The sequence below is a fragment of the Drosophila suzukii genome, chromosome X (assembly GCF_043229965.1).
Source record: "Drosophila suzukii chromosome X, CBGP_Dsuzu_IsoJpt1.0, whole genome shotgun sequence".
NCBI lineage: Eukaryota > Metazoa > Arthropoda > Insecta > Diptera > Drosophilidae > Drosophila > Drosophila suzukii.
The window spans coordinates 26,729,501-26,753,989 of record NC_092084.1 but is presented as its reverse complement, the minus strand read 5'-3'; the positions used below and the strand labels follow the sequence as shown (position 1 = coordinate 26,753,989).

At 36.5% G+C, this 24,489-nt stretch overlaps 1 protein-coding gene across 2 annotated transcripts; it reads right to left on the bottom strand.

Annotated features, from left to right (window-relative positions):
* Positions 1 to 14,591: 14,591 nt before the first annotated feature.
* LOC139353440 (uncharacterized) lies at positions 14,592 to 21,013 on the bottom strand. 2 transcript variants are annotated; one of them, XM_070997643.1, is made up of 7 exons: positions 20,906 to 21,013; positions 15,749 to 15,798; positions 15,647 to 15,668; positions 15,559 to 15,591; positions 15,053 to 15,261; positions 14,834 to 14,987; positions 14,592 to 14,774 (listed from the first exon to the last, which is right to left on the bottom strand). In XM_070997643.1, the coding sequence occupies exons 2-7, from the start codon at positions 15,755 to 15,757 to the stop codon at positions 14,614 to 14,616; spliced, it is 588 nt and encodes a 195-aa protein (XP_070853744.1). In that variant the 5' UTR covers positions 15,758 to 15,798; positions 20,906 to 21,013; the 3' UTR covers positions 14,592 to 14,613. The 2 variants fall into 2 exon arrangements, with proteins under 2 accessions (XP_070853744.1, XP_070853745.1); XM_070997644.1 differs by lacking the exon at positions 15,647 to 15,668 and having other exon boundaries at positions 20,906 to 21,011.
* Positions 21,014 to 24,489: the final 3,476 nt, after the last annotated feature.

The window sequence follows — 24,489 nt, the reverse complement described above, 5'->3', positions numbered from 1 at the left end:
CTTCGTAGCTTTTTACCAATGTCCTCGGCTGGGTTGCATTTCACTCTCCCGTTAGCATTGAAAATTATGCCTAAGTACTTCCACTCGTTAGTTCGCTTCAATGCCGGACACCCGTTCAAGCCTACGCGGAAGCTATCTGGATCGAACACAGTACACTTCTGTTTCGGCTGACCCTTAATACCGATAGTGAAACACTTGTCAGCATTAAGGGTGAGTCCAACAGTAGCCAGATAGCTTACTGTCTTGTCAAGCAGTAGTTGAAGCCCCCTTCGAGTTTCCGCAAAAAGGACCACATCGTCAGCAAATGCGGCCGCGTTTGTCATGGCATTTCCGACCTTCTTACCAATTTCGTTGGAAAAGGCTCTAAGTAAACGGTTGATGATCAGATTAAATAGAATAGGAGACAAAGGGTCACCCTGCTTCACTCCCCTAGCAGGGACGAATTCCTCTGACCTCCAACCTTCTCCGCAGAGACAAGTACCACCAACCTCGTACGAACTTTGTGCGTAGTCGACGAAGTCCTTTCGTGCGCCACAAGCTTTTAGGGTGTTATAAATAGATGCATGAGACAAAGAGTCAAATGCCTTGCGTACATCCAGATTGGCTATGTGGCAAGATCTATAGCTTATATGGCTACTCCTCAAGACTAAGTCGACTATCGTCGCTTTATCGGCGCATCCGTCTGTAGGTAAGAAGACACGCTGACGCGGGTCCCAATCGACTGATGAGGTCAACCGGGTTGCCAATATTGCATTTATCTGTCTTACCAATACTGGTGGCACCGATATTGGATGAAAGTCTTGCGGTCGCCTTCGGAATGAAGGTGGTTCTGGTCAGTCGGATAAAGCGAGGTAATATTCCGCACCATAGAGTTAGGTACATTATGCGAAGCATAATGCCTGACGGCACCTCCTTAGCAGATTTTGGAGTTATTCCGTCAGGCCCCTGAGAGCTAGATAATGCGACTGTTGATGGCCTAATTTCGCGCTGTGTAATAGCGGACCGTGCCCTCTCAAGCGAGTGAACTGGAGTTGTCACTATATTTTCGCAAGAGCTTGGGCTAGGCTGATTATCTCCCTCCAATAGAATTCCATATATTCTCGGTTTAACACTACCGACTCATTAGTTTCCTCAAGCAACGACTTACTGCACCATCCTTTATACTTACCCCAGTTTCGCTGGACGACAGCTTACTGCTGCCTTCTGCTTTCTCTCCTATTCCGAGGCCGCCGTGCCGGCCTCGTCAGCGTAAGTCGTGCACCCTGTGTCGGAAAAATTCCCTGGAGATAAGCGGATAAACATTGGAGAGTGGTTTCCTTCCCGTCGATCTGCGCCCTATCAATGATAGTTTGCAGTTCTTTGGCTCTCCATTTATTACTAGGGCGGGGCCATATGGTTAGATTTGCAACTTCTGGGATGAGAGCAGATTGCCCCCTTATCTGCTCGATTTTCTCGTTGTAATCGCCCCTCTGTCTCAGCTTTTTAATTGCTTCGACGCTACGGTTAGTTTATGTGTTTATGTGTTTAACTCCATTTGCCGTGAGCTCAACCACCTTTCTCGCCATCATCATCTTCTCTTCCTCACACCATCTTGCCTTGACATCAACACGACTTTATCACATAGCTGCCATAGGATAATTAATGTCAAAATAATACATAGAGCGTTATATTTCGTTTTCGGTAAACATACACGGTAGTAAATTGATATGGAACAATTTCTTTAAATTTTTCTAATTAGTTTTTAGTTTTCTAAAAATAGGAAAGCCCTGTATGTACATAAAATGCTCCCAAGGGAACTACCTGCAAGGGTGCAGAAACTTCGGAGTGCCGATTTTTGTTTTCTTGTCTTAAATAAGTTTTTACTCCTGTTTTCTAGTAAATTGTATGCATTTTTTCAGGTTTCGCTTTTTAAATCCTTGCTGTGTGATAGCTTACTAAAAATCTTATAATATTAAAAATCTTGTTTTTATATCTTGCAGAATCGCAAAAAAGAAAAGGGAAAGCTCTTTTAGACTACATAAGTCAATCGATTGGTATTGACGAGACTAAATAATCTTGCGCAGCGTACGAAGATAAGGAATCTAAATCTGAACTATGAATTTGAAAATCTAGCTAGTATAGTTTCCGAGATCACAGCGATCACACGGACAGACGGAGGGACGGACAGACGGACATGGCTAGATCGATTCGGCTAGCGATTCTGATCAAGAATATATATATGTCGCAGAGTTGTTATTTTCTGGTGGCTGGTCTTCCATGTTGACATCTAAACTTTCCAAGTGAAGCGAATCCCAACCGGCGTGCGCAATCGTCTAAATGCAACTGACTGGCATTTTCTGCCCACGCATCGATCTATGCTTCTTTACACACGCCAGCTGGACTACACTCGGCGACAACGCGACAACGCCGTCGCCTCACTTATTAGGCGCCAGTCATATTTTACGTTGTAGCCAAATTCTACGTCGTAGACAGGTTCTAAGAAGGATCTCACAATATACCAAACTTATTGCGCAGCAGCTTCTTGCAAGCACAGTGGTCAAACTATGGTCCTATTGTGACAGACACGTACAGTGGTCAAAATACGTTCATTATGCGACACGGCCTTCCTGACAAAATACACGTCCTCGTGTGAAGTCTTAACTCAACCACATAAGGGACAATACTTCAGGATTCAAAAACTCTCTGGATATTTCAAAGAATTATTTTCATTCAATTTATTACATAATTCAAATCAGTTTCAACTTCATTCTTAACATAACATAATTAGACTAATTCAATTTCCGTAACATAGTCTAAATTTAATAAATCATAACATTCGTGTAATTCCTTTAACACATGTTTTTTTTTTTTAAATCTTTTTAAACCAAACAAATTTGTGCAGTTCCTTTTACACTTATTTAATTTATCATTTGTGTAGTTCCTTTTACACTTATTTAATTTATCATTTGTGTAGTTCCTTTTACACATACGACCCCCGCCATAACAAGTCTCTTCTGCTATGGTGCGGTCTTCAGTTTCCCTTTTGGGCAACAGACGCAACTTCCATTGTGCTGTCTCTATCTTTACACAACTCATCGAGTATCTGATTATTTGGTATTGCTTTTAAACATTCATGAGAGTACTTATACTTTCGATTACATGTTAAAGATTTTAGTGTATATCTATCTCCATCCAATACTTCAATTATCTCAAATGGCCCTTTAAATTTAGGATCAAGTTTAGTTTGATGACGTTCTTCGTTTTTAAGCAAAACGTGATCACCCACCTTGAAATGTACTATTTTAGCTTTATTTTTATCAAACCTATTTTTGTCGTATTTTGCTTGAGTTTCCATATTCTTTTTAGCCTCCTTTTTCAAATTTTCTTTGTCTACTTCATCATTGCTATCTTCGTTTAGCGGCAACAAGCCAAAAGGTCGAGCTTCCTTACCAATCAATAATTCTAATGGGCTAAACTTAGTCACACGATTAATCGTGCAATTCATTGCTAGCTGCACTTCGGCCAACGCATCCTGCCATGATCTTTGACTAGTCTCGACAGCAGTCAGCATACCTTTTAAGGTACTCATGACCCGTTCTACCTGACCGTTTGCTCTACTCGAACCAGTAGCAATTAAATGTAGATTAATTTGCTGAGAGGAGCAAAATTCGCGAAAACTTTTACTTGCGAAACTACGTCCTTGATCTGCTATAATTCGAGTGGGTAAGCCAAATAGGGACACGGCTGATTTAACAGCCTTAATGCAGCTTTCGGAATCTATATTTAGTGTGTGATAAAAGTAAACAAACTTGGTGAAGGCATCTATAAGGACGATGACGTATTCCTTCAAATCATTTTTACCACTCAATTTGCCTGTGATGTCAATATGTATCGTATGCCACGGTATTTCTATTTTAGGAATAGGATGCAGCTCTGCCTGCACTTTTCCCACAGGTGGCTTAGACACTTTACATGTGATACAATTTTCTACAAACCTACGCACATATTTAGACATATTTTCAAACCAGTAATAACTATAGACTTTGTCCAGCGTCTTTTCCCATCCCAGATGCATAATAGCTTCATGGACGTGATTTATGACGGCCCATCGAAAAGCTCTTGGTATTACCGGCAAACATTTGGTCTTACTATTTCGTTGTATTTTTCTATGTAGTATTCCCTTTCGCAATTCATAAGTTTTGTCCAAATTTCTTGGTAACTCATTACTTTTTAACTTTGAAATTATTTCTTGTATCTCGGAATCTCGCTGTTGTTCCGAAACCAACCAGTTATCAGATACCTCAGTCAAATTTATTCGTAATTCAGGTACCTTATTCGAGCTTTTATGTTGTTCAAGCACTGGATTTCGAGAGAGAAAATCAACATGCGCCATCCGGTCGCCTTTTCTATACTCTATTTCGAAATCAAACGCCTGTAAAAACGCCCACCATCTATGCACCCTCGGTGTTAAATCTAGTTTTGTGCGGCTGGCCTTTAATGAATTACAGTCGGTAAAAACTATAAATTTACGTCCCTGCAAATAATGTCGGAAGTGTTTAATAGCATTTACCACTGCTAGCGTCTCCAGTTCGTACGAATGGTATTTAGATTCGGCGGGAGACGTACACTTACTGTAATACTCTACCACATGAGGTTTATTGTCAATTGTATGTAACAGAATCGCTCCATACCCAATACAACTTGCGTCAGTATGTAGCTCTATTTGGTATTGCGGATCGAATATTATTAAAACTGGCGTCTGAGTCAATATAGTTATTATTTTTATTCGTATCTGTTCATGCACTGGCAACCAAACAAAGTTAGTGTTTTTCTTAGAGGTGAGAAGATACAGGGGTTTAAGTGTTTGGGAGAAATTTAACACAAATTGCCGATAATATGTGGCTAAACCAATGAATTGTCTTAGCTGTGACACATTTTGGGGTGGTGGTAATTCTTTTAAGGCTTGAATTTTTCGTGAATTTGGCCTGACTTCACCGTTGCTTACTTCAAATCCAAGATACTCTATTCTTGTGGTGAGAAAGGAACACTTAGTGGCATTAAATGAAAATCCAGCCTTACTTAATGTCTCCAATACTGTCTGCAATTTAACTAGCGCATCTTCTTTGCTTTCTGCTATTATAAGAACATCATCTATATACACAATTGCGTAAGTGTAAGCTAAAGCTCCTAAGGCCTTCATTATAGCCAGCTGGAACACAGATGGTGCGTTCTTCAAACCAAACGGCATTGTCAAGAACTCGTATTGACCCTCTGGCGTTACAAATGCAGTTCGTTCGATTGAGTCCTCATGAACTGGAATTTAGTAAAAGCCACTTGCCATATCTATGCACGAAAAATATTTAGCACCACGAAGTCTAGCAATTTGGTCTGAGATGAGGGGCAATGGGTACTTGTCAGCCACTGTGTTTTCGTTAAGCATGCGATAGTCCACACACAGTCGATCGGTGCCATTTTTTTTTTAACTAGCATCATGGGACTAGCGAAAGGTGAGCAACTTGCCCGAATAATTTTGGCTTTTAGTAATTCGTCAACTTTACCCCGCACTTTGTTTTTCTCTTCTTCACTAAGCCTATATGGCCGCCGTTGTACGGTCTTTTGCTGATCTATTAATCTAATTTCCAACAGCCCTGTGGTAACCCTAGTCTTTGGTATTCCATCAATAAACCAATCTGAATAACATTTTAAAATATTTATCAAGGCTGCCTTATCAAGATCATCAAGTTCACTATTTGATTCTATGACATCTTCATAATTGGTAATTACTATCGATTCTACTCTTTTGGTTGTGTAAATTTGAAATTTGTCAGCGTCCATGGTTACTCCAAAGCCCTGGCTAAAAATTTCACGACCAATTAGTACGTCATGCCTCAAATACTTGTCCATAATAACATGTAACAAAATCTCAAAATAACATTGATCAATATTTATATTACATAATAGTTGTTGAGTACTACATATTGAATCATTACTTATGCCGTTTAATTTAACAATGTTATTAATCCTTTTACCACTAAATTTATCGGCGACGCTTTCCTTAACCAAGGAACATTCAGCGCCAGAGTCGAAACAAAATGGAACGGACTCACCGGTTGAAGTATTTATTGTTCCTGATGGCGGAGCTACAGTACAGATGTCCACACGTTTCTCGATTACTCGGTCGTTTCCTCGTGATCGTCCTTTTGGACAAGCGGATGCGAAGTGCCCAAGCTCGTCGCATTTGAAACATTTGACAGTTGACCGGTCTTTTGATCCTTGCGTTGAACTTCCGAGCACGACATTCGGCATATTTATGTCCAGGCTTTCCACAATAGTTGCATTTCACTTGAGAGAGATACTTAGACTTTTTACGCTCCGGGCCTGTTGTAGATGCATCGTCATCTAGGTTCCGTTTTTTAAAAGTGTGCGCTTGTAGTTGTTGTTGCATTTCATTTCGAGTTTTAATGTTGTTTGTAAAAACCCAGCGCGACAAGTTGTCATCAATTTGTGCCATGTGGGCCAGAGCTAGTGAAACCGCAATTTCCTCCAGATCATTAGATTTAAATTTTGACATTAGTAAGGTGACGATTCGGCTCCCATATTCGGTGTAACTTTCTCCAGACTTTGGTCGCCCGTTCAAAATTTTCATCAGTGTGGCAGCAGACGTTTCGACGCCAACAAAGCGTTGAATGAAGAGTTCTTTAAATTGTGGCCATGTGATGCCAGCAAAACATATCTGGGACAGCCATTGTGATGCACTTCCCTCTAGCGCCCTACTTAAAGTTATCATAAGGCTGCTACCTTCGGGCATTTCATCAGCAAAAATAAGATCCACTGTTGTACACCAAGCTGAGGCATCTGCACCAGCTCCCTCAGGATAAAATTTTGGCAGAGTTATATGTTTCCCCTTTTCGTCAGTTGCCGATGCCCTTGGTGTCTGCATATTTTTGATGATCTCCATAAGGTTGTTGTTTTGCACTTGTAAAGCTGCCAAGTATGCATCGGTGATATTTGTAGGCAAAACAGATCCCACTTCTGATGTCGCAGAGTTGTTATTTTCTGGTGGCTGGTCTTCCATGTTGACATCTAAACTTTCCAAGTGAAGCGAATTCCAACCGGCGTGCGCAATCGTCTAAATGCAACTGACTGGCATTTTCTGCCCACGCATCGATCTATGCTTCTTTACACACGCCAGCTGGACTACACTCGGCGACAACGCGACAACGCCGTCGCCTCACTTATTAGGCGCCAGTCATATTTTACGTTGTAGCCAAATTCTACGTCGTAGACAGGTTCTAAGAAGGATCTCACAATATACCAAACTTATTGCGCAGCAGCTTCTTGCAAGCACAGTGGTCAAACTATGTTCCTATTGTGACAGATACGTACAGTGGTCAAAATACGTTCATTATGCGACATATATATATAATGTAATGTAATATATAATGTATATTCTGGTGTCGGAGACGCTTCCTTCTACCTGTTGTATACTTTTTTCGAAACACAATTTACCCTTTTACTCTACGAGTAACGGATATAATAATTCACTCATTCCAACAGATGCTAGACAATTTTTATAATAATTGATTAGCCAAATCGAACTCTGAAGTTGATTCACGATCATTACGGTCCTGTTTTATATTTGTTTTCTTAATTTTTTGTAAATGATTATAACACACGAATCAAAAACTAGGAAGAACGCTATAGTCGACTACCTCGACTATTAGATACTCGTTACTCAGCTAAAGGGACAAAAGGGAAATGAAGATATGCAAGCAGCAAAGCGAGACTGAAATGCGCCACCTACCCGTGATCTCAATACATGGTTATGTGGGCGGTAGACAGATTTAAGCGTCATGGGCGTTAGAGTGGGCGTGGCAGCTTTTTTTTATGTCTATCGATAAGTACTGACGAGACTAATACATTTCAGTTACAATCTTTTATCTGGCATGAAAATTGTGGGCGGCTTATGGGCGTTAGAGTGGGCGTGGCATATCCGCATAACAAACTTCCCTATCTTTGATAGTTTCCAAGATACCCACGTTCATATTTACGATTTTTTGAAGTTCGTTGTCGGTTTGTGGGCGTAAAAGTGGGCGTGGCAAACATTTTTTGGATCAATCGATAGGTATTGATGAGAACAATACATTACAGTTAAAATTTTTATTTTAGCATCAATACTGTATGAGCCAAAGTTTTGGGCAGTTTGTGGGCGTTAGAAGAAGCTCAGGAATCTGCATGCCAAATCCCAATAGCCTAGTTCTTATAGTTTCCGAGATCTCAGCGTTCATCCGGACGGACAGACAAACGGACAGACGGACATGGCTAGTTCGACTCGGCTAGTGATCCTGATCAAGAATATATATACTTTATTGGGACAGAAAAGCTTCCTTTCCGACGAATCTAGTATGACCTTTTACTATACGAGTAACGGGTACAAATACGTTTCTTAGGTATTATTCATTAGCGCTATTTAGATACATATATGTTATATAATGCACAAAATAAAACAAGAAGTAGTACAAAAAAATTTTTATACCAGGACGCGACGACAGACAGGACCAGGCTTCATATGGCAAATTAAATTGTTGGGTGTCTTACTGAAAATACTATGCATAATAAGACCAAATTGATTAAGCAAACAACAGCACAATATCAAAATTTTTTTACGCGCCACTGAATCGTGCGAATTGAAAATGAGCTTTTCTGACCAACAAACTTCAAACGTTGAAAAAAAAATTATAACATATTGCAAACAAAATGACACAAGTTCTTAATAAAAAAGTCTGTTTAGGTATTTCGTTAATAATTTGGGTAGAGAAATATCCAAGCTGTATCAATATGTTAAGAAACCCATATTCAAAAATTGTTTTTCCGTTTTTTGAAAGCTGATTTGCCTTAAAATTCTGCAACAAATTAATTTGCTTACTGTTTTTAATTTTCTACCTTTTAAATATGTCTTTTGGCTATTTTTGCCATCACCACTCATTTAAATTTTTTAAAATTAAATTCATTAGTTTAACAATTTTATAATTTTCTACGTTTAAATATCTTTTACGCGTTCTTCTTTTTGCGTATACCCTTGCAGTTATAAGAACTAATCAATGTTAGTAACACCATGTTAAATACTTAAGGATTGTTGCTAGCTTCAGTGATATTTGTGTAAAATTAAATTCGTAATGCTGAAAAGTTAAAATATTCCATATCCCAGAGTAAAAGAAAATACGATCAAAATCAACAGAGTAACATTTTTTAAAAATAATTATTTAATTTTTTTTCTGACCGTTTCTTTGACAGCTATACGAGGGCAGTCCGATAAGTACTTAGCCTCACCGCCCGATGGCGTCACTATCGCAAGAGAAATGTACTATCGTGTAGTACATTCTCGTAGACGGCTACTGTCGAAATTTCAGCCGAATCGGACTCGTAGTTTTGTTTTGACTGCGTGTGGAATCGGACGTGTCCGCGGATTTAAGAAAAATGGAGAAAGAGCAATATAGGTCTGTGATTTGATTCTTGTTTTTGGAAGGGAAATCGCGCAGCGAAATCAAAAAGCGCTTGGATGCTGTGTACGGTGACTCTTCTCCTTCGATGGCGACCGTCAAAAATTATTTTAACGAGTTTCAACGTGGTCGCACGTCGGTTTTTGATGTGCCACGCCCAGGTGCCCCGAAAACGGCTACCACGGAGGCTAACGTGACAAAAATCCACGATCTCGTATTGGCAGACCGCCGATTGAAGATACGCCAGATAGCCGAGACAGTAGGCATGTCAAAAGACCGCGTGGGTCATATCCTGCATGAAATTTTCGGCATGAGAAAGCTGTCGGCGCGACGGGTGCCGCGTTTCCTCACTCCGAACAACAAACGCAACCGTGAGACCACTTTATAGCAGAGTTTGACGCTGTTTAAGCGCAATCCGAAGGAGTTTCTGCATCGTTTAGTAACCGTCGACGAAACATGGATCCACTGGTACACACCAGAGACCAAGGAACAGTCGAAACAGTCGACTTCACCCGGCGAACCTGCTCCGAAGAAGGCGAACACTGTCCCATCGGCCGGAATGGTGATGGCCACCGTTTTTTGGGATTCACAAGGTGTGATCTACATCGACAACCTAGAGAAGGGCAAAACGGTCACGGGGCTGTACTATGTCGAATTATTGGGCTGATTCGCCGCCGAATTGCAGAAAATACGGCCCCATTTGGCGAAGAAAAAAGTGCTCTTCCATCATGACAACGCACCGGAAATTAAATTTAACAAGAAAGGAAGTAAGCTTCGGCAAGCCGAGGCTTATATACCCTTGCAGCTATAATTATTAAATTTAAAAAAACACAAAAAATTATATTCCCAATAGTATAAGATAATATGTCAAACAAGGAAGAACGCTATAGTCGAGTACCTCGACTATCAGATACCCGTTACTCAGCTAAATGGAGATATGCAAGCAGCAAAGCGAGATTAAAATGCGCCACCTACCGGCGTTATACAGATTTAAGCGTTATAGGCGTTAGAGTGGGCGTGGCAAAATTTTTTTTTGATCAATCGATAGGTATTGTCGAGACCAATACATTTCAGTTAAAATTTTTTATCTAGCATAAAAATTGTGGGCGTCACAGGTTTTCGCGGTTTGTGGGCGTTAAAGTGGGCGTGGCAAACTTTTTTTTGTGTCAATCGATAGGTATTGATGAGACCAATACATTTCAGTTAAATTTGTATGTCTAGCATCAAAACTGTGGGCGCCACAGTTTTTCGCGATTTGTGGGCGTTAGGGTGGGCGTGGCATATTCGCGTAATAAACTTGCGCTGCGTACAAGGCTACGGAATCTAAATCTGAAATCCCAATTCTCTATCTTTGATAGTTTCCGAGATATCTGCGTTCATACTTACGATTTTTTTAAGTTTGTGGGCGGTTTATGGGCGTTAGAGTGGGCGTGGCAAACATTTTTTTGGGTCAATCGATAGGTATTGATGAGAACAATACATTTCAGTTAAAATTTTCTATCTAGCATCAAAACTGTAGGAGCCACAGTTTTGGGCGGTTTGTGGGCGTTAGAGTGGGCGTGGCACTCTACTGAAACAAACTTGCGCTGCGCAGGAATCTCAGGAATCTGCGTGCCTAATCCCAGTATTGTAACTCTCATAGTTTCCGAGATCTCAGCGTTCATACGGACAGACGGACAGACGGACAGACGGACAGACGGACAGACGGACAGACGGACAGACGGACAGACGGACAGACGGACAGACGGACATGGCTAGATCGACTCGGCTAGTGATCCTGATCAAGAATATATATACTTTATGGGGTCGGAAACGCTTCCTTCTGCCTGTTACATACTTTCCGACGAATCTAGTATACCCTTTTACTCTACGAGTAACGGGTATAAAAACACCGAAGCTATAATTTGTTTCATATTATTTTCCAACCAATTTTTCGATCTTTCCTATGGCAGCTATATGATATAGTCGTCCGATTTTGATAAAATTAAATTCGAAATTCAGAACTAAGTAAAAAATGTTATTTCCAAGCGTTGGAGGTTATATGTTGAAAAACACCGAAGCTATAATTTGTTTCATATTATTTTTCCACCAATTTTACGACCGTTCCTATGGCAGCTATATGATATAGTCTTCCGATTTTGATAAAATTAAATTTGAAATTCAAAACTAATTAAAAAATGTTATTTCCAAGCTTAGGAGGTTATATGCTAAAAAACACCAAAGATATAATTTTTTTAAATTTGTTTTTCCTATTATTCCTATGGGAGCTATAAGATATAGTTGTCCGATCCGGCTGGTTCCGACTTATATACTACCTGCAAAAGATATAAGACTTTTGGGAAAGTTTCAGCCCGATAGCTTTAAAACGGAGAGACTAGTTTGCTTAGAAACGGACTGACAGACGGACAGACGGACATGGCTAGATCGACTCGTCTAGTCATGCTGATCAAAAATATATATACTTTATGGGGTCGGAAACGTCTCCTTCACTGCGTTGCAAACTTCTGACTGAAATCAATATACCCTCTGCAAGGGTATAAAAATACAAGAAATGAAGTTCCCAATAGTATAATATAATAAGTCAAATAACACCGAAGCTATAATTTGATTCATATAATTTTCCCACCAATTTTCCGATCGTTCCTATGGCAGCTATATGATATAGTCGTCCGATTTTAATAATATTAAATTCGAAATTCAGAATGATTTAAAAAATGTTATTTTCAACCTAAGGAGGTTATATGTTAAAAAACACCAACAATATAATTTTTTTAGATTTTTTTTCTCCGATTATTCTATAAGATAAAGTGGTCCGATCCGGCTGGTTTCGACTTATAAACTACCTGCAAAAGAAAGAAGACTTTTGGAACAGTTTCAGCCCGATAGCTTTAAAACTTAGGGACTAGTTTGCGTAGAAACGGACGGACAGACGGACATGGCTAGATCGACTCGTCTAGTCATGCTGATCAAGAATATATATACTTTATGGGGTCGGAAGCGTCTCCTTCACTGCGTTGCAAACTTCTGACTGAAATCAGTATACCCTCTGCAAGGGTATAACAAGCATAAAATGGTTGGAGATAGGCAAATGCGTAGGTTAGCTAAAATAGAGCAGGAAAAATTAAAACAGCAGATGAGAATTTCTACAGAAGTTACAAGAAATGAGAATAGTGTAGAAGGAGTAGAAGTAGGAATTGCAATGGAAGTAGGTGATTCGAATACAGGGCTTGATAATATTATAGTTGAAGAGGTAAATTATTTACATTCGCAGGAACGGTTATATAGGGAAATGGCAGATGTTGGTAGTGACCATGATGGTACTTAAAGCATAAACCAACAAGAAATTGTGCAATTGATTTGATTACAATTCTTAATAAGCATTATTTAAAAATAAAGTCATTTTATAAATGGGGCCTCTTATTTGCATATCGGCTTGACAAAGCAATTAAATAAAATAGCTGTTTTAAAAGATATTCCGGATTTCTTAAGCATTGATGTAAATATTGACGGACTTCCGTTATTTAATAGTTCCCGTGCACAATTGTGGCCCATTTTAATTAGATTAAATAATATTACAAATTTCTTTGTTTTGCCACTAGGAGTTTTTAAGGGGTATAATAAGCCCCTTGATTGTGGTGAGTTTTTAGATAAGTTTACTAAAGAGTTGTCCGACATATTAAAAAACGGGGTCACTATATTAAATAAAAAAGTTTTTGTAGAGTTTAGAGCAATTATTTGTGATGCACCTATAGCGTCCTGTCTTGTTTCTTATTTTTTCATCTTATGCAGGTATCGATTGTTTCTAAGGTCCTATAATAAATTTATCCTTTACTTCCATAGCTGGACTTACATGCAAAAATCATGGTTATTAGCTGCAATACAACGTCTAAAAAGAAACAAAACTAGAAAGGAAGTTAACTTCGGCAAGCCGAAGCTTGTATACCCTTGCAGTTATAATTATTAAATTTAAAAATACAAAAAATGATAATCCCAATAGTATAAGATAATATGTCAGAAAACACCGAAGCTATAATTTGTTTCATATTATTTTCCCACCAATTTTCCGATCGTTCCTGTGGCAGCTATATGATATAGTTCTCCGATTTTAATAAAATTTAATTCGAAATTCAAAACTAATTAAAAAATGTTATTTCCAAGGAAAGGAGGTAATATGTTAAAAAACACCAACGATATAATTTTTTTACATTGGCTGGTTCCGACCTTTATACTACTGCAAAAAATATAAGACTTTTGGGAAAGTTTCAGCCCGATAGCTTTAAAACTGAGAGACTAGTTTGCTTAGAAACGGACTGACAGACGGACAGACGGATCGACTCGTCTAGTGATGCTGATCAAGAATATATACACTTTATGGGGTCGGAAACGTCTCCTTCACTGCGTTGCAAACTTTTGACTGAAATCATATACTCTCTGCAAGGGTATAAAAACACATACTATGTTCATTTTCATAATAGCCCCTGTTTATACAACACAGACAAATTCATGAAATGATATTATTAAAGCTGTCAATTTTTTTGAATTTGATGTAGAGCTCTATAGAGTAGTAGGCTGTGCCTCAACATTTCGTGCATTGGGACTGAATTCATAGTCAACTTTCGTGTGTTATCGAATTGGAAGAAATTCAGAGAATAAAGCCACAAACTAACAACCATTTACGAAAGCTTGAATGCTTGAAATGCGGGCACACAATGCAGGGCTGCATCACACACGGTGGACCGTCAGCATGTAATGCGGAACCATGCGCCAACCGGAAATGGGTGGATGGGAAAAAGGCAAGACCAGAAACCACCCTTCAGTTCCAAAAAAAAAGTTTCACTTGTGAATCACCTTGTGAATCCGGTGGGACATGTCCTCGTGCACAAGTGAAGAACAAGTGACGCTCCATATAGAAAATTGTATGGGATGTCCGCATTTTCACAAGTGAAAATTCAAATGAAAATTTTTCCTACGAGATTTCACTTGTTCCTTATACTCATTTTTCGTATGGCCTGTCACGTGCCGGTGACTCGTCCCAAGTGAATCACTTGGGAAAATCAGAATTTTTCCTTGAGTTTTCAATTATAAAAAAATAGAATTTAAAATACATACATATTTAATTTCATTTTAATTAATTTTAATTATACAGTATTATTAAGATTTTCAAAAATTGTACAGTTATTATATTTTTTATTTTATTATTTATTATTTTTTTTTGCTTGGTAAGTTTATTTTTAACATTAGTCATTGCCTTTCTTAAAGATTTGTCCGGGTCCTCGGAGTCCTTGGCCAACGCTCCTGAAAAATGTAATGCATATGTTTAGAAATGCGTTTTACATTTTTATTTGTATATTTACCTTTAAGAACTCCGTATAACCCTATACGGCATCTGAGGGACTTTTTCCCGTTGGACCCGTCCAAATTGTAGTCATTGATAATATCTTCTGCTATAATAAGTTTGAACCGCTTTGACAGCGGTTCGCTCCCAATTATTTTTGATATTTTCTTTGTCTGCAAATAGATATAAAAAAGAAACATAAAAATGCAAAAACAAGTCGGCCTTGCTCGATACTTGCGTAAAAACCGATAAGCTCCGGGGTCAAGGAATTTTCGAACTCATCTAGTTCCTCTTCTGTTTTTAGCGGAAATGGTACCGCGCCCGAAATCTCGTTCTCAGGATCAAATGATACTTTTAAAAGTGCGGTGTTTATCGCCAGTTTGTCCGCCAAAATGTCCAACTTCTGAGTCACAATAGAGATCTCCCTGCGGATTTGGAGAACCTCTTCTGAAATTTTAATTTATGTATATTACAAAAAATAAATGAAACATCAAAATAGACTGAAAATAGTAATCGCCCTGATTTTTAGAAATTTGTCGTTAATGGCGATTTATTTTATAAATTTAGAGTACGCTAAATTTTCAAACAAAACGGCCGAATACTATTTTTATGTAAGTAACAGAATTAATATTAAATAGTATTCGTATTTATCGTACTCTAAATTTATAAAATAAATCGCCATTAACGACAAATTTCTAAAAATCAGGGCGATTACTATTTTCAGTGTAGGGTTATAAAACATACCTTTCAACTCTGCCATTTGTCGTTCAGTTGAATCTTTAAAAAAAAGAAGAAAAATTACAAAATTACACAATAAAACAGATTTATTAACTCAGTAGAGACCGATGGGGTTTCTGTAAAAAAAAAATATTGTATTAATGCAATCACTATGGATATTGAAACAAGAAAATCAATTTCTTGTAGTTACACTTACCCTACACATCAAACTGGACACGACGAATTTTTGATTCAGGTTGAGACATACTAATTTAAAAATGTTTAAAATAACAAAAAATATTTTAATCAAATATTAGTAAAAAATTATAAATTAACCAAATTATAAAAAATAAAGAAAAATAAATGAAAATAATAATAAACAGTAAATAAACAATAATTGTAAATAAAGAAAATATTAGTAAATAGTTAGAAAAAAATTAAATTATAAAAAATAAACAAAAATAAACAGTAAATAAACAATAATAAAAAAAAAGAAATAATAAATCAAATAATACAAATAATACAACTACCGTTTTTTTTTTTTTTGGTACTCGAACCAGGGTAGGTGAATCTTCAAAAGATATTTAAAGCGCCGTCGCAATAAATATGCCAGATTCATAATAAAATTACGCCTACGGACTAAACACCTCCTTTAAAAAAAAACTAAAAATCCTATTTTAAAAAAAATGCAAACATGGAACTACTACTATTTTTTCTAAATAAGGACTGGCTACCGCTTTTCTCCTAAATTCCATTACTGAAAATCTTTTTATTCTAGAAGGCACTTCTAAATTAACTAAATAAATACCTAGGCCAGAAGAATTCATTGGCTCAATAAAAAAACTGTCCCTATCTTCCAATTCCCTTCCATTAATAAAAATTTCCCCTTCTACCTCTTCAAAAGATTCTATTTGAATTGGAACCTCATCTCCTACAAAACAAAAGTTATCTGGTTTCCTATCACTAAGTTTGCAGTCTTTCATTTTAAGATTTCTGCCTACTAATTTTATTTGTTCTTCTGGTGGGACTACGTATTTTTCTTCAACTATCTTCCTAAATATTTGTTCTAAGATAAAAGATTTTTTTCTAACACATTTTTTAAGGAGCTGCAAGTAATTTTCGAAGGAGTAAGAAGATCCTGAAACCGGATTTCCGACTTGATTGATAGTATCTCTTACATGGAGTAAGCCGTGAACATTGTAAGTCACACTGTTTACTCCAAAAACAATGGGGAAATTTTCAACAAATAGATTTAATATTTGTTGAGCATTTTCAACATTATTTCCCCGTTGCTTTTGCGAACAGAGCAGTCTATATGCGCAGTGCAGTAATAAAAACAAATAATACTGGTTATCAAATATTGAATCTTTAAGAGCTACAATACCAGTGTATAATAAGAACTGCCTAAACTCAGTGCTTTTCCAGTTAGGAAGCTCTAACAATGTCCTCGCCTTCCTTGCAAATTCCCTAGGTATAAAAGTTCGCATTGACATTAATTTTGCGTAAATACCGTCTTGGTTTTGTTTTGAAACTTTATTTATAACTTTATTATAATAAATTCTTTCCAAAAATTTGCGCATTACCCCCAACTCAATAAGATGCATACAATCTAAAGGAACTTGGGTTATCATACGAACACCAAGCGTTTCAAAAGCGGACGGACTATTCAAATAACCTTTGCTGTGGTGGTTTGGATTAATTCTATTTACAAAGTCTTCATCAGTAATTAACTCACTAGCAACAGTACTGTAAGTTAATGTACCATCTATTTTGCGACCAACCTGAAGACACTTGGTACAGCCGTGACTGGATGTATGTCCAGGGGTTCCTGTAACAAATGCCCTTGCAGGTGCATCACAAACCACCGCCCTAAGTTCTAAATTTACTTTTTTGTTACAAATTGTAAGTCCGTTTATAAAAAGATCGGACAATTCACTAGTAAATTTATTTTTAGATGAAAAAACTCCTACTGGAAAGACGGGGCATTTATTAATATTATTAACTCGAACTAAAATAGGCCACAATTGTGCACGAGAGCTTTTAGTAAGGGGAAGACCGTCAATATTAACGTCAATGCTTAAAACTTCTGGTAATTCTGCTACCACTGATAATTTTTCTAATTGCTTCGATAAGCCTATATGCAAATATGAACCCCCATCTATTTCTGTAATATCTGGAGTATTCCTGCATTTAAATTTATTGAAAGGCCTAACATTTAAATTTTCTTCATTTAAAATTTTAATTAAATCTATGGCGCAACTACGAGTTGGCTTGTGCTTTATAAACCACTTCTTTAATTTAAAATTTAAGCTTCCCTGATCGGACTCAATGTTTTCTATATCTTCCTGATTAACTTCTACATTATCCTGACCTCCTAATACATTTTCCTGATCTACATCTAAATTTTCATGAACTTTTAAATTTTCCTCCCCTAACTCTAGATTATCCTGACCTACTTCTAAATTTTCCTCCCCTAACTCTAGATTAACCTGACCTACTTCTAAGTTTTCCTGATCAGCTTCAATTTCCTCGTGATCCCTAATTTCGTCAATAAGTATGTTCAAATTTTATTCAACTAACCTAAATCTTTCACGTAACTGATCCCTTTCTCTTTTAATTAATCTTCTAACCTGACGAGAACCTGGCATTTTGATAAAAAACAAAGTTATTTGTTAGATGAGACCTGAAAATCAAAATTTGGCATTACACTTTTGTTTTAATATAAAACAATTTAAAACAATAATTGGTATACCCTTGCAGAGGGTATATTGTTTCAGTCAGAAGTTTGCAACGCAGCTAAGGAAACGTTTCCGAACCCATAAAGAATATATATTCTTGATCAGGATCACTAGACGAGTCGATCTAGCCATGTCCGTCTGCCCGTCTGTCCGTCCGTTTCTACGCAAACTCTCAGTTTTAAAGCTGTCGGGCTGAAACTTTCCCAAATGTCTTATATCTTTTGCAGGTAGTATATAAGTCGAAACCAGCAGGATCGGACAACTATATCTTACAGCTCCCATAGGAATTATAGGAAAAAAAATTCAAAAAAATTATATCTTTGGTGTTTTTTGGCATATAACCTCCTAAGCTTGGAAATAACATTTTTTAATTAGTTTTGAATTTTGAATTAAATTTTATCGAAATCGGACGACTGTCATATAGCTGCCATAGGAACGATCGGAAAATTGGTGGAAAAATAATATGAAACAAATTATAGCTTCGATGATTTTTGACATATTATCTTATACTATAATTATTATTATTTGTATTTTAAAGAATTTCGAATTACATTCAATAATTACAACTGCAAGGGTATACAAACTTCGGCTTGCCGAAGTTAACTTCCTTTCTTGTTTTTTTATTACATAAATAACAAATTGATATAATTAAATTATTATATATATTATATATATAACAAATGGGCATTTCCAGGGGTCGCGAACGTACGTTCGTACGCAATTAGTGCAAATGAAAAATAGAAAAAAAAATTTTTCTGAATTTTTTTTTTTGCTATTTTATAGCATTTTGTTAGCTCTTAGCTTAGTGTAAATGATGGGATTTATTGCGCTATCATTTTCAGAATATTGGCAAAAAACATGCGGTCGCGAACGTACACAAAATGGAAGTCGACTTTCGCTTAATCTAGTAGAATGCAAATATCTGCGAATTGGGACGGAATATTCTAAAGAAATAACTTTACTTTTAAAATGGATTCATGTAGCTTTCATTCGAGTCTGTCCCCAAGGAAATATCTCCATTTGTTTTTATTTTATTGAATTAAGTACCGGTCGCGAACGTACGGGTCGGGAACGTACGATTTTTCCATGTTGATTTATTAACAGTTAATTGAAAATATGTTAGCCCTCCTTGGATTTTTATCTTCTAATTAGATTGCAATAAATAGATTTGGTAGAAAAAGTTCAAACAAATCATATGTTTTCCTTGCGAAACAATTAATCATAAGAATGCCCTTAAAAGTAGCTAAAAATTAAAACAAGTGAATTTTTTCAGTTTTCAGGGAAATTTGTTCAACAAAACAAATGAAATATGCTTTGGTTCCACTGTGTTAAGAAAATATGGCCATTAATTTGCGAAAATACGCAAAAAATTCGATGATTTTGAAGATTTTTCTTGTTTCGGGCCTGGTTGACCATTTTCCGGATTTGCCCATATATATATTATATATATTATATATATTATATATATTATATATATTATATATATTATATATATTATATATATTATATATATATTATTATATAATTTAAAAGATTTTATCACATTGTTGTTAAAAATATGTAAATAAATGTGAACAAATGAGACATTTACAACAATTATTTAAAATGAAATGGATTTATCTATAATAATTATTTATTCAATTTAAATAAATTGATAAATAAATAATTATCAATAAATTAATTATTTTCCAAAAAAATTATTATAATGTGTAATTATTGTTTATTATAAATAATTATTATAGTGTGTTATTATTATTTATTACACGTTATAATAGTTATATAAATAATTATTATAATTATATAAATAAATAAATTATATATAAATAATAAATAAATTAATAAATTAATAATTAATAAATAATAATAAATTAAAATTAATAAATAAATAAATTATACATAAATAATTATTATAATTATATAAATAATTATTATAATTATATAAATAATTATTATAATTATATAAATAATTATTCATTCATCAATTTATTTAAATTGAATAAATAATTATTATAGATAAATCGATTTCATTTCAAATAATTGTTGTAAATGTCTCATTTGTTCACACTTATTTACATATTTTTAACAACAATGTGATAAAATCTTTTTAATTATATAATAATATCAAAGCTGAAAATTACCAATAAATTTTTGAGATAAACATAACCAAACATTTTTATTTTATAATCTATATTATTTATTAATTATGATATATTCATCTGTGTCCAAAATGAAAGTGATTTTGCTATTCAAAACAATTATTATTTATTCAAATATATTAGATTTAGATTTTTGTTAAATAAATAAATTTTTATGTCTGTTTAAAATTTTTAAAATAATGCGCATTGCAAAATCACTATGTTTTTGGGCGTAGCTGTATATTTCACAATTAAACATTTCGACTTGCCCAGAAAAAGAGAGTTGTTTAGCGAAGTTTATTAGTATTAAAAACGTGCACAAATGATTTTTTCTTGTTATGTAATTTATGTCCGTTATGTAATTTATTTTATCAATCCACTTTTGGCTAGCGGTATCCGATTTTTTGGGTTATTTTGTCAAACGCATAAAATAGTTTTTAAACTAACGTACCTTTAAAGTCAGTTTAATGCACAACGTATTAAACTTAACGTAACACTTACCTGGGTTTATAATTTTAACTTTAAAACACGTTTTAGTTAAGCTGATGCCTGATGCGCACAATTGAAATCGATCCTTCTTTTGCAATCACTCAAATTAGAATGCAAATGCACCAAGTCTTCCTCTCACCCCTGTGCTTGATTTCTTTTGTTTTCTCTTCGCTGTTGGCGCGTGCCATTGCACCTATACCCTTTCTAAGGCGACAAATATCCGACTATATAATTTTTACTTCTTGAGTAAAAAATACAATATGAATTTTTTAAAAATGTTAATACTAAAATGTTTTTAATATTGAAATCAATTTTAACGGACTAAATTTCTATAACTAAACTAAAAAATTATACTGTAATAAAAGTGTAAAATAAGTGAACATAACATTATAAGTAAATTCAATTAACTTAATTTTACTATAATCAAATAATTTACTTTTATAAAACAATATTAGTTGATTTTTTTTGATATATGTCGGAGATGTATAAGAAGAAAGAAAATGTAAACGAAACTGTAAAGCATTAAGAAAGAGAAAGAATAAAGAATAAAATAAACTAGTCATTAGGTTATTTGTGGTTCCTTTTAATTGCACAATTGCTGAGAGCGTGGACTGAGAACGAGAGAGAGTGTCGTCTCAGCCGAGTGTGGCGCGGTCATGGTCTAGGTCAAGGACTCTGAGAGAGAGAGAGAAGAACCAAAAAGGAATTGCATATGAAAGAGAAAAGAAAGGAATTTGCAATTGGATGAGGCAATACCTTTTGACGTGTGTCAGAAGAAGCCGGCAGAAGGAAGCCGACTTTTTCACTTTGCTTTTGATATCTAAACGGAGAAGACGTTGACCGCGACTCACTACGCAACTGCAGCAAAAATGCAAGAAGGAGACCAGCAAATGTCTCAGCCCCTGACATCAGAAGTGGGATCGGCTCAGGCCCAGCGTGATAGTGAATGGCGATCTCTGTTGGAAGCACAAAATCTACGATTCATCGAAATATTAAAAACAATGCAGCAGCCTGCTTCAACAACAACAAGTGAAAAATCATTGAGACTACCAAAGTTTAATCCAGACGCGGCTGAAGCTGACGCCAGCGCGTGGCGCAAAACAGCCGACATGATTCTCACGGAGCATCCTCTGGAGGGCAGTGCGCTGGTTATGTCGCTGAGTGGAGCACTAGAAGGGAGCGCTTCCCAATGGCTTGCACAGATCAGCTACGCTGGTATTACCTGGCCACAATTCCAAGAGTTGTTTGTTCAGCGCTACGACGATTCTGAGACGCCGGCCGCCACCTTATTGAACATTCTCAACGGACGGCCGAAAACGGGCGAGTGTTTGTCAGCGTACGGTAGCCGATTAGTGACGTCACTTTTGACAAAATGGAAGTCGATGGACATCGAAGAAATAGCTGTTTCTTTCGTGCTGGCACACACGTCACAAATCGACACTAGACTGCAGCGTCTACTGTTCACCACCAATATAACGAACAGAAATGAACTACAGCAGCAGTTGAAGGCGTACGCATACAGCAAGCGAAGTGAGCTTTTGGCTTCAGATCTTTCGATAGGCCCCGACAGGAAGAGATTCAAGGCACACACACCAATGAAGTGCCATTACTGTGGAATTTCTGGACACAAAATGCTGGACTGCCGTAAAAGGAAGGCAGAACAATCAAAACCAAATCAATCGTTTGGAAGACCACTGGCGGGACGAGACAGGACTGGCGTGACTTGCTTTAAATGTGGAATCGTCGGTCATATTGCATCGGCATGTATGAAGGGAACAGCAGCATCGAGTAGCAGTATGAACGAGAAGCGAGTAGATGTCTGTGCAGTGTTGGAGCCGAAAGGAATTTTATATCAATTTGGTGAGGCCTTTCCATTCTTTTTCGACTCGGGTGCCGAGTGCTCCTTAATAAAGGAAAAGTTAGCAGTCAAACTGGCCGGAAAAAGATTTAATAATTTAGTCATTCTAAAAGGAATTGGAACAAATGTTGTACACTGTAATTTACAAATACTGTCCACCATACAAATTTGTAAATTTAATTTGGAAATCATGTTTAATGTAGTTATGGACGAGCATTTGAAACATGACATAATGATTGGTCGTGAAATCTTGGCACTTGGCTTTGGCATAACGATGGATGCTGATAAATTTAATATTTTTAAAAGTAAACAAATTAATTCAATATCCGAAGAAACTATTACAAATTATGATAAGCTATTTGATGAAAATTATGATTTAAGTGATAATGATAAGTCTAAATTGATGAACATTTTTGACCAATACACTGAGCATTTTATTATTGGAATACCCAGCCGACGTGTCACGACTGGAGAATTAGAAATTCGTTTATTAGATGCCAACAAGACTGTGCAGAGACGTCCATATCGACTTGGCGTAGATGAAAAGGAATTAGTTAGAGATAAAATCAAAGAAATGTTGGCGGCAAATGTAATACGTCCAAGTAATTCTCCATTCGCGAGTCCAATCTTGTTAGTTAAGAAGAAAGATGGCAGTGATCGTTTGTGCATAGATTATAGAGAGCTAAATGCAAATACAGTGGCTGACAAATATCCTTTGCCTCTAATATCAGATCAAGTAAACAGACTGCGTGGGGGTAAATACTTCTCTTGTTTAGATATGGCTAGTGGGTTTTATCAGATTCCAATAGATGTAGGATCTATAGAGCGAACTGCTTTTGTAACCCCTGAGGGCCAGTACGAGTTTCTATCTATGCCATTTGGGCTGAAGAATGCCTCTTCGATTTTTCAGCGAGCTATAGCGCGAGCACTGGGTGACCTGGCGTACTCCTATGCAATTGTTTACATTGATGATGTAGTGATAGTAGCAAGGTCAAAAGAGGAAGCATTTGAAAGATTGACAGTTGTGCTAAAGGCTCTATCGGAAGCAGGATTTTCATTTAATATAAAAAAATGCTCTTTTCTGAAAACTGAAATAGAATATCTTGGCTACTTGGTCAAGGATGGTAGTATTGAACCAAATCCGCGAAAAATACAAGCTCTGGCTGGACTATCTCAACCAACGAATGTTTCACAATTACGACAATTTATAGGATTAGCGTCGTACTTCCGTAAATTTGTCCCACAGTTCTCTGAACAGATGAAACCGTTATATCAGTTGACTTCCAAAATTAGTAGTTTCGTTTGGAAAGCTGAGCATGAAGAAATACGGCAGAAGATCATCTCAGTACTAACACATGATCCGGTTTTAATTATTTTTGATCCACAATATCCCATAGAGCTGCATACAGATGCAAGTGCAAGTGGCTATGGTGCCATTCTCATGCACAAAATAGACGGTAAGCCTAGAGTGGTCGAATACTTTAGCAAGTGTACATCGCCCCCAGAATCGAGGTATCATTCATACGAATTAGAAACTCTGGCAGTATACAACGCTGTAAAAAGTTTCCGACATTACCTTCACGGTCGAAAGTTTTTAATATTCACAGATTGTAATTCATTGAAAGCAAGTCGTGCTAAAATAGAACTAACGCCGAGAGTTCACCGTTGGTGGGCATATTTGCAATCATTTGATTTCACTGTAGAGTACCGCAAGGGAAATCGCATGGCGCACGTGGAC

Bases quoted from the DNA above. Each gene is read 5' to 3' on its own strand.
- LOC139353440 (XM_070997643.1), bottom strand. The intron at 15,262-15,558 runs GTATGTTTTATA...TTAAAATTTCAG, and splicing joins ACAAATGGCAGAGTTGAAAG to AAGAGGTTCTCCAAATCCGC. The intron at 14,775-14,833 runs GTAAATATACAA...TACATTTTTCAG, and splicing joins GTTATACGGAGTTCTTAAAG to GAGCGTTGGCCAAGGACTCC.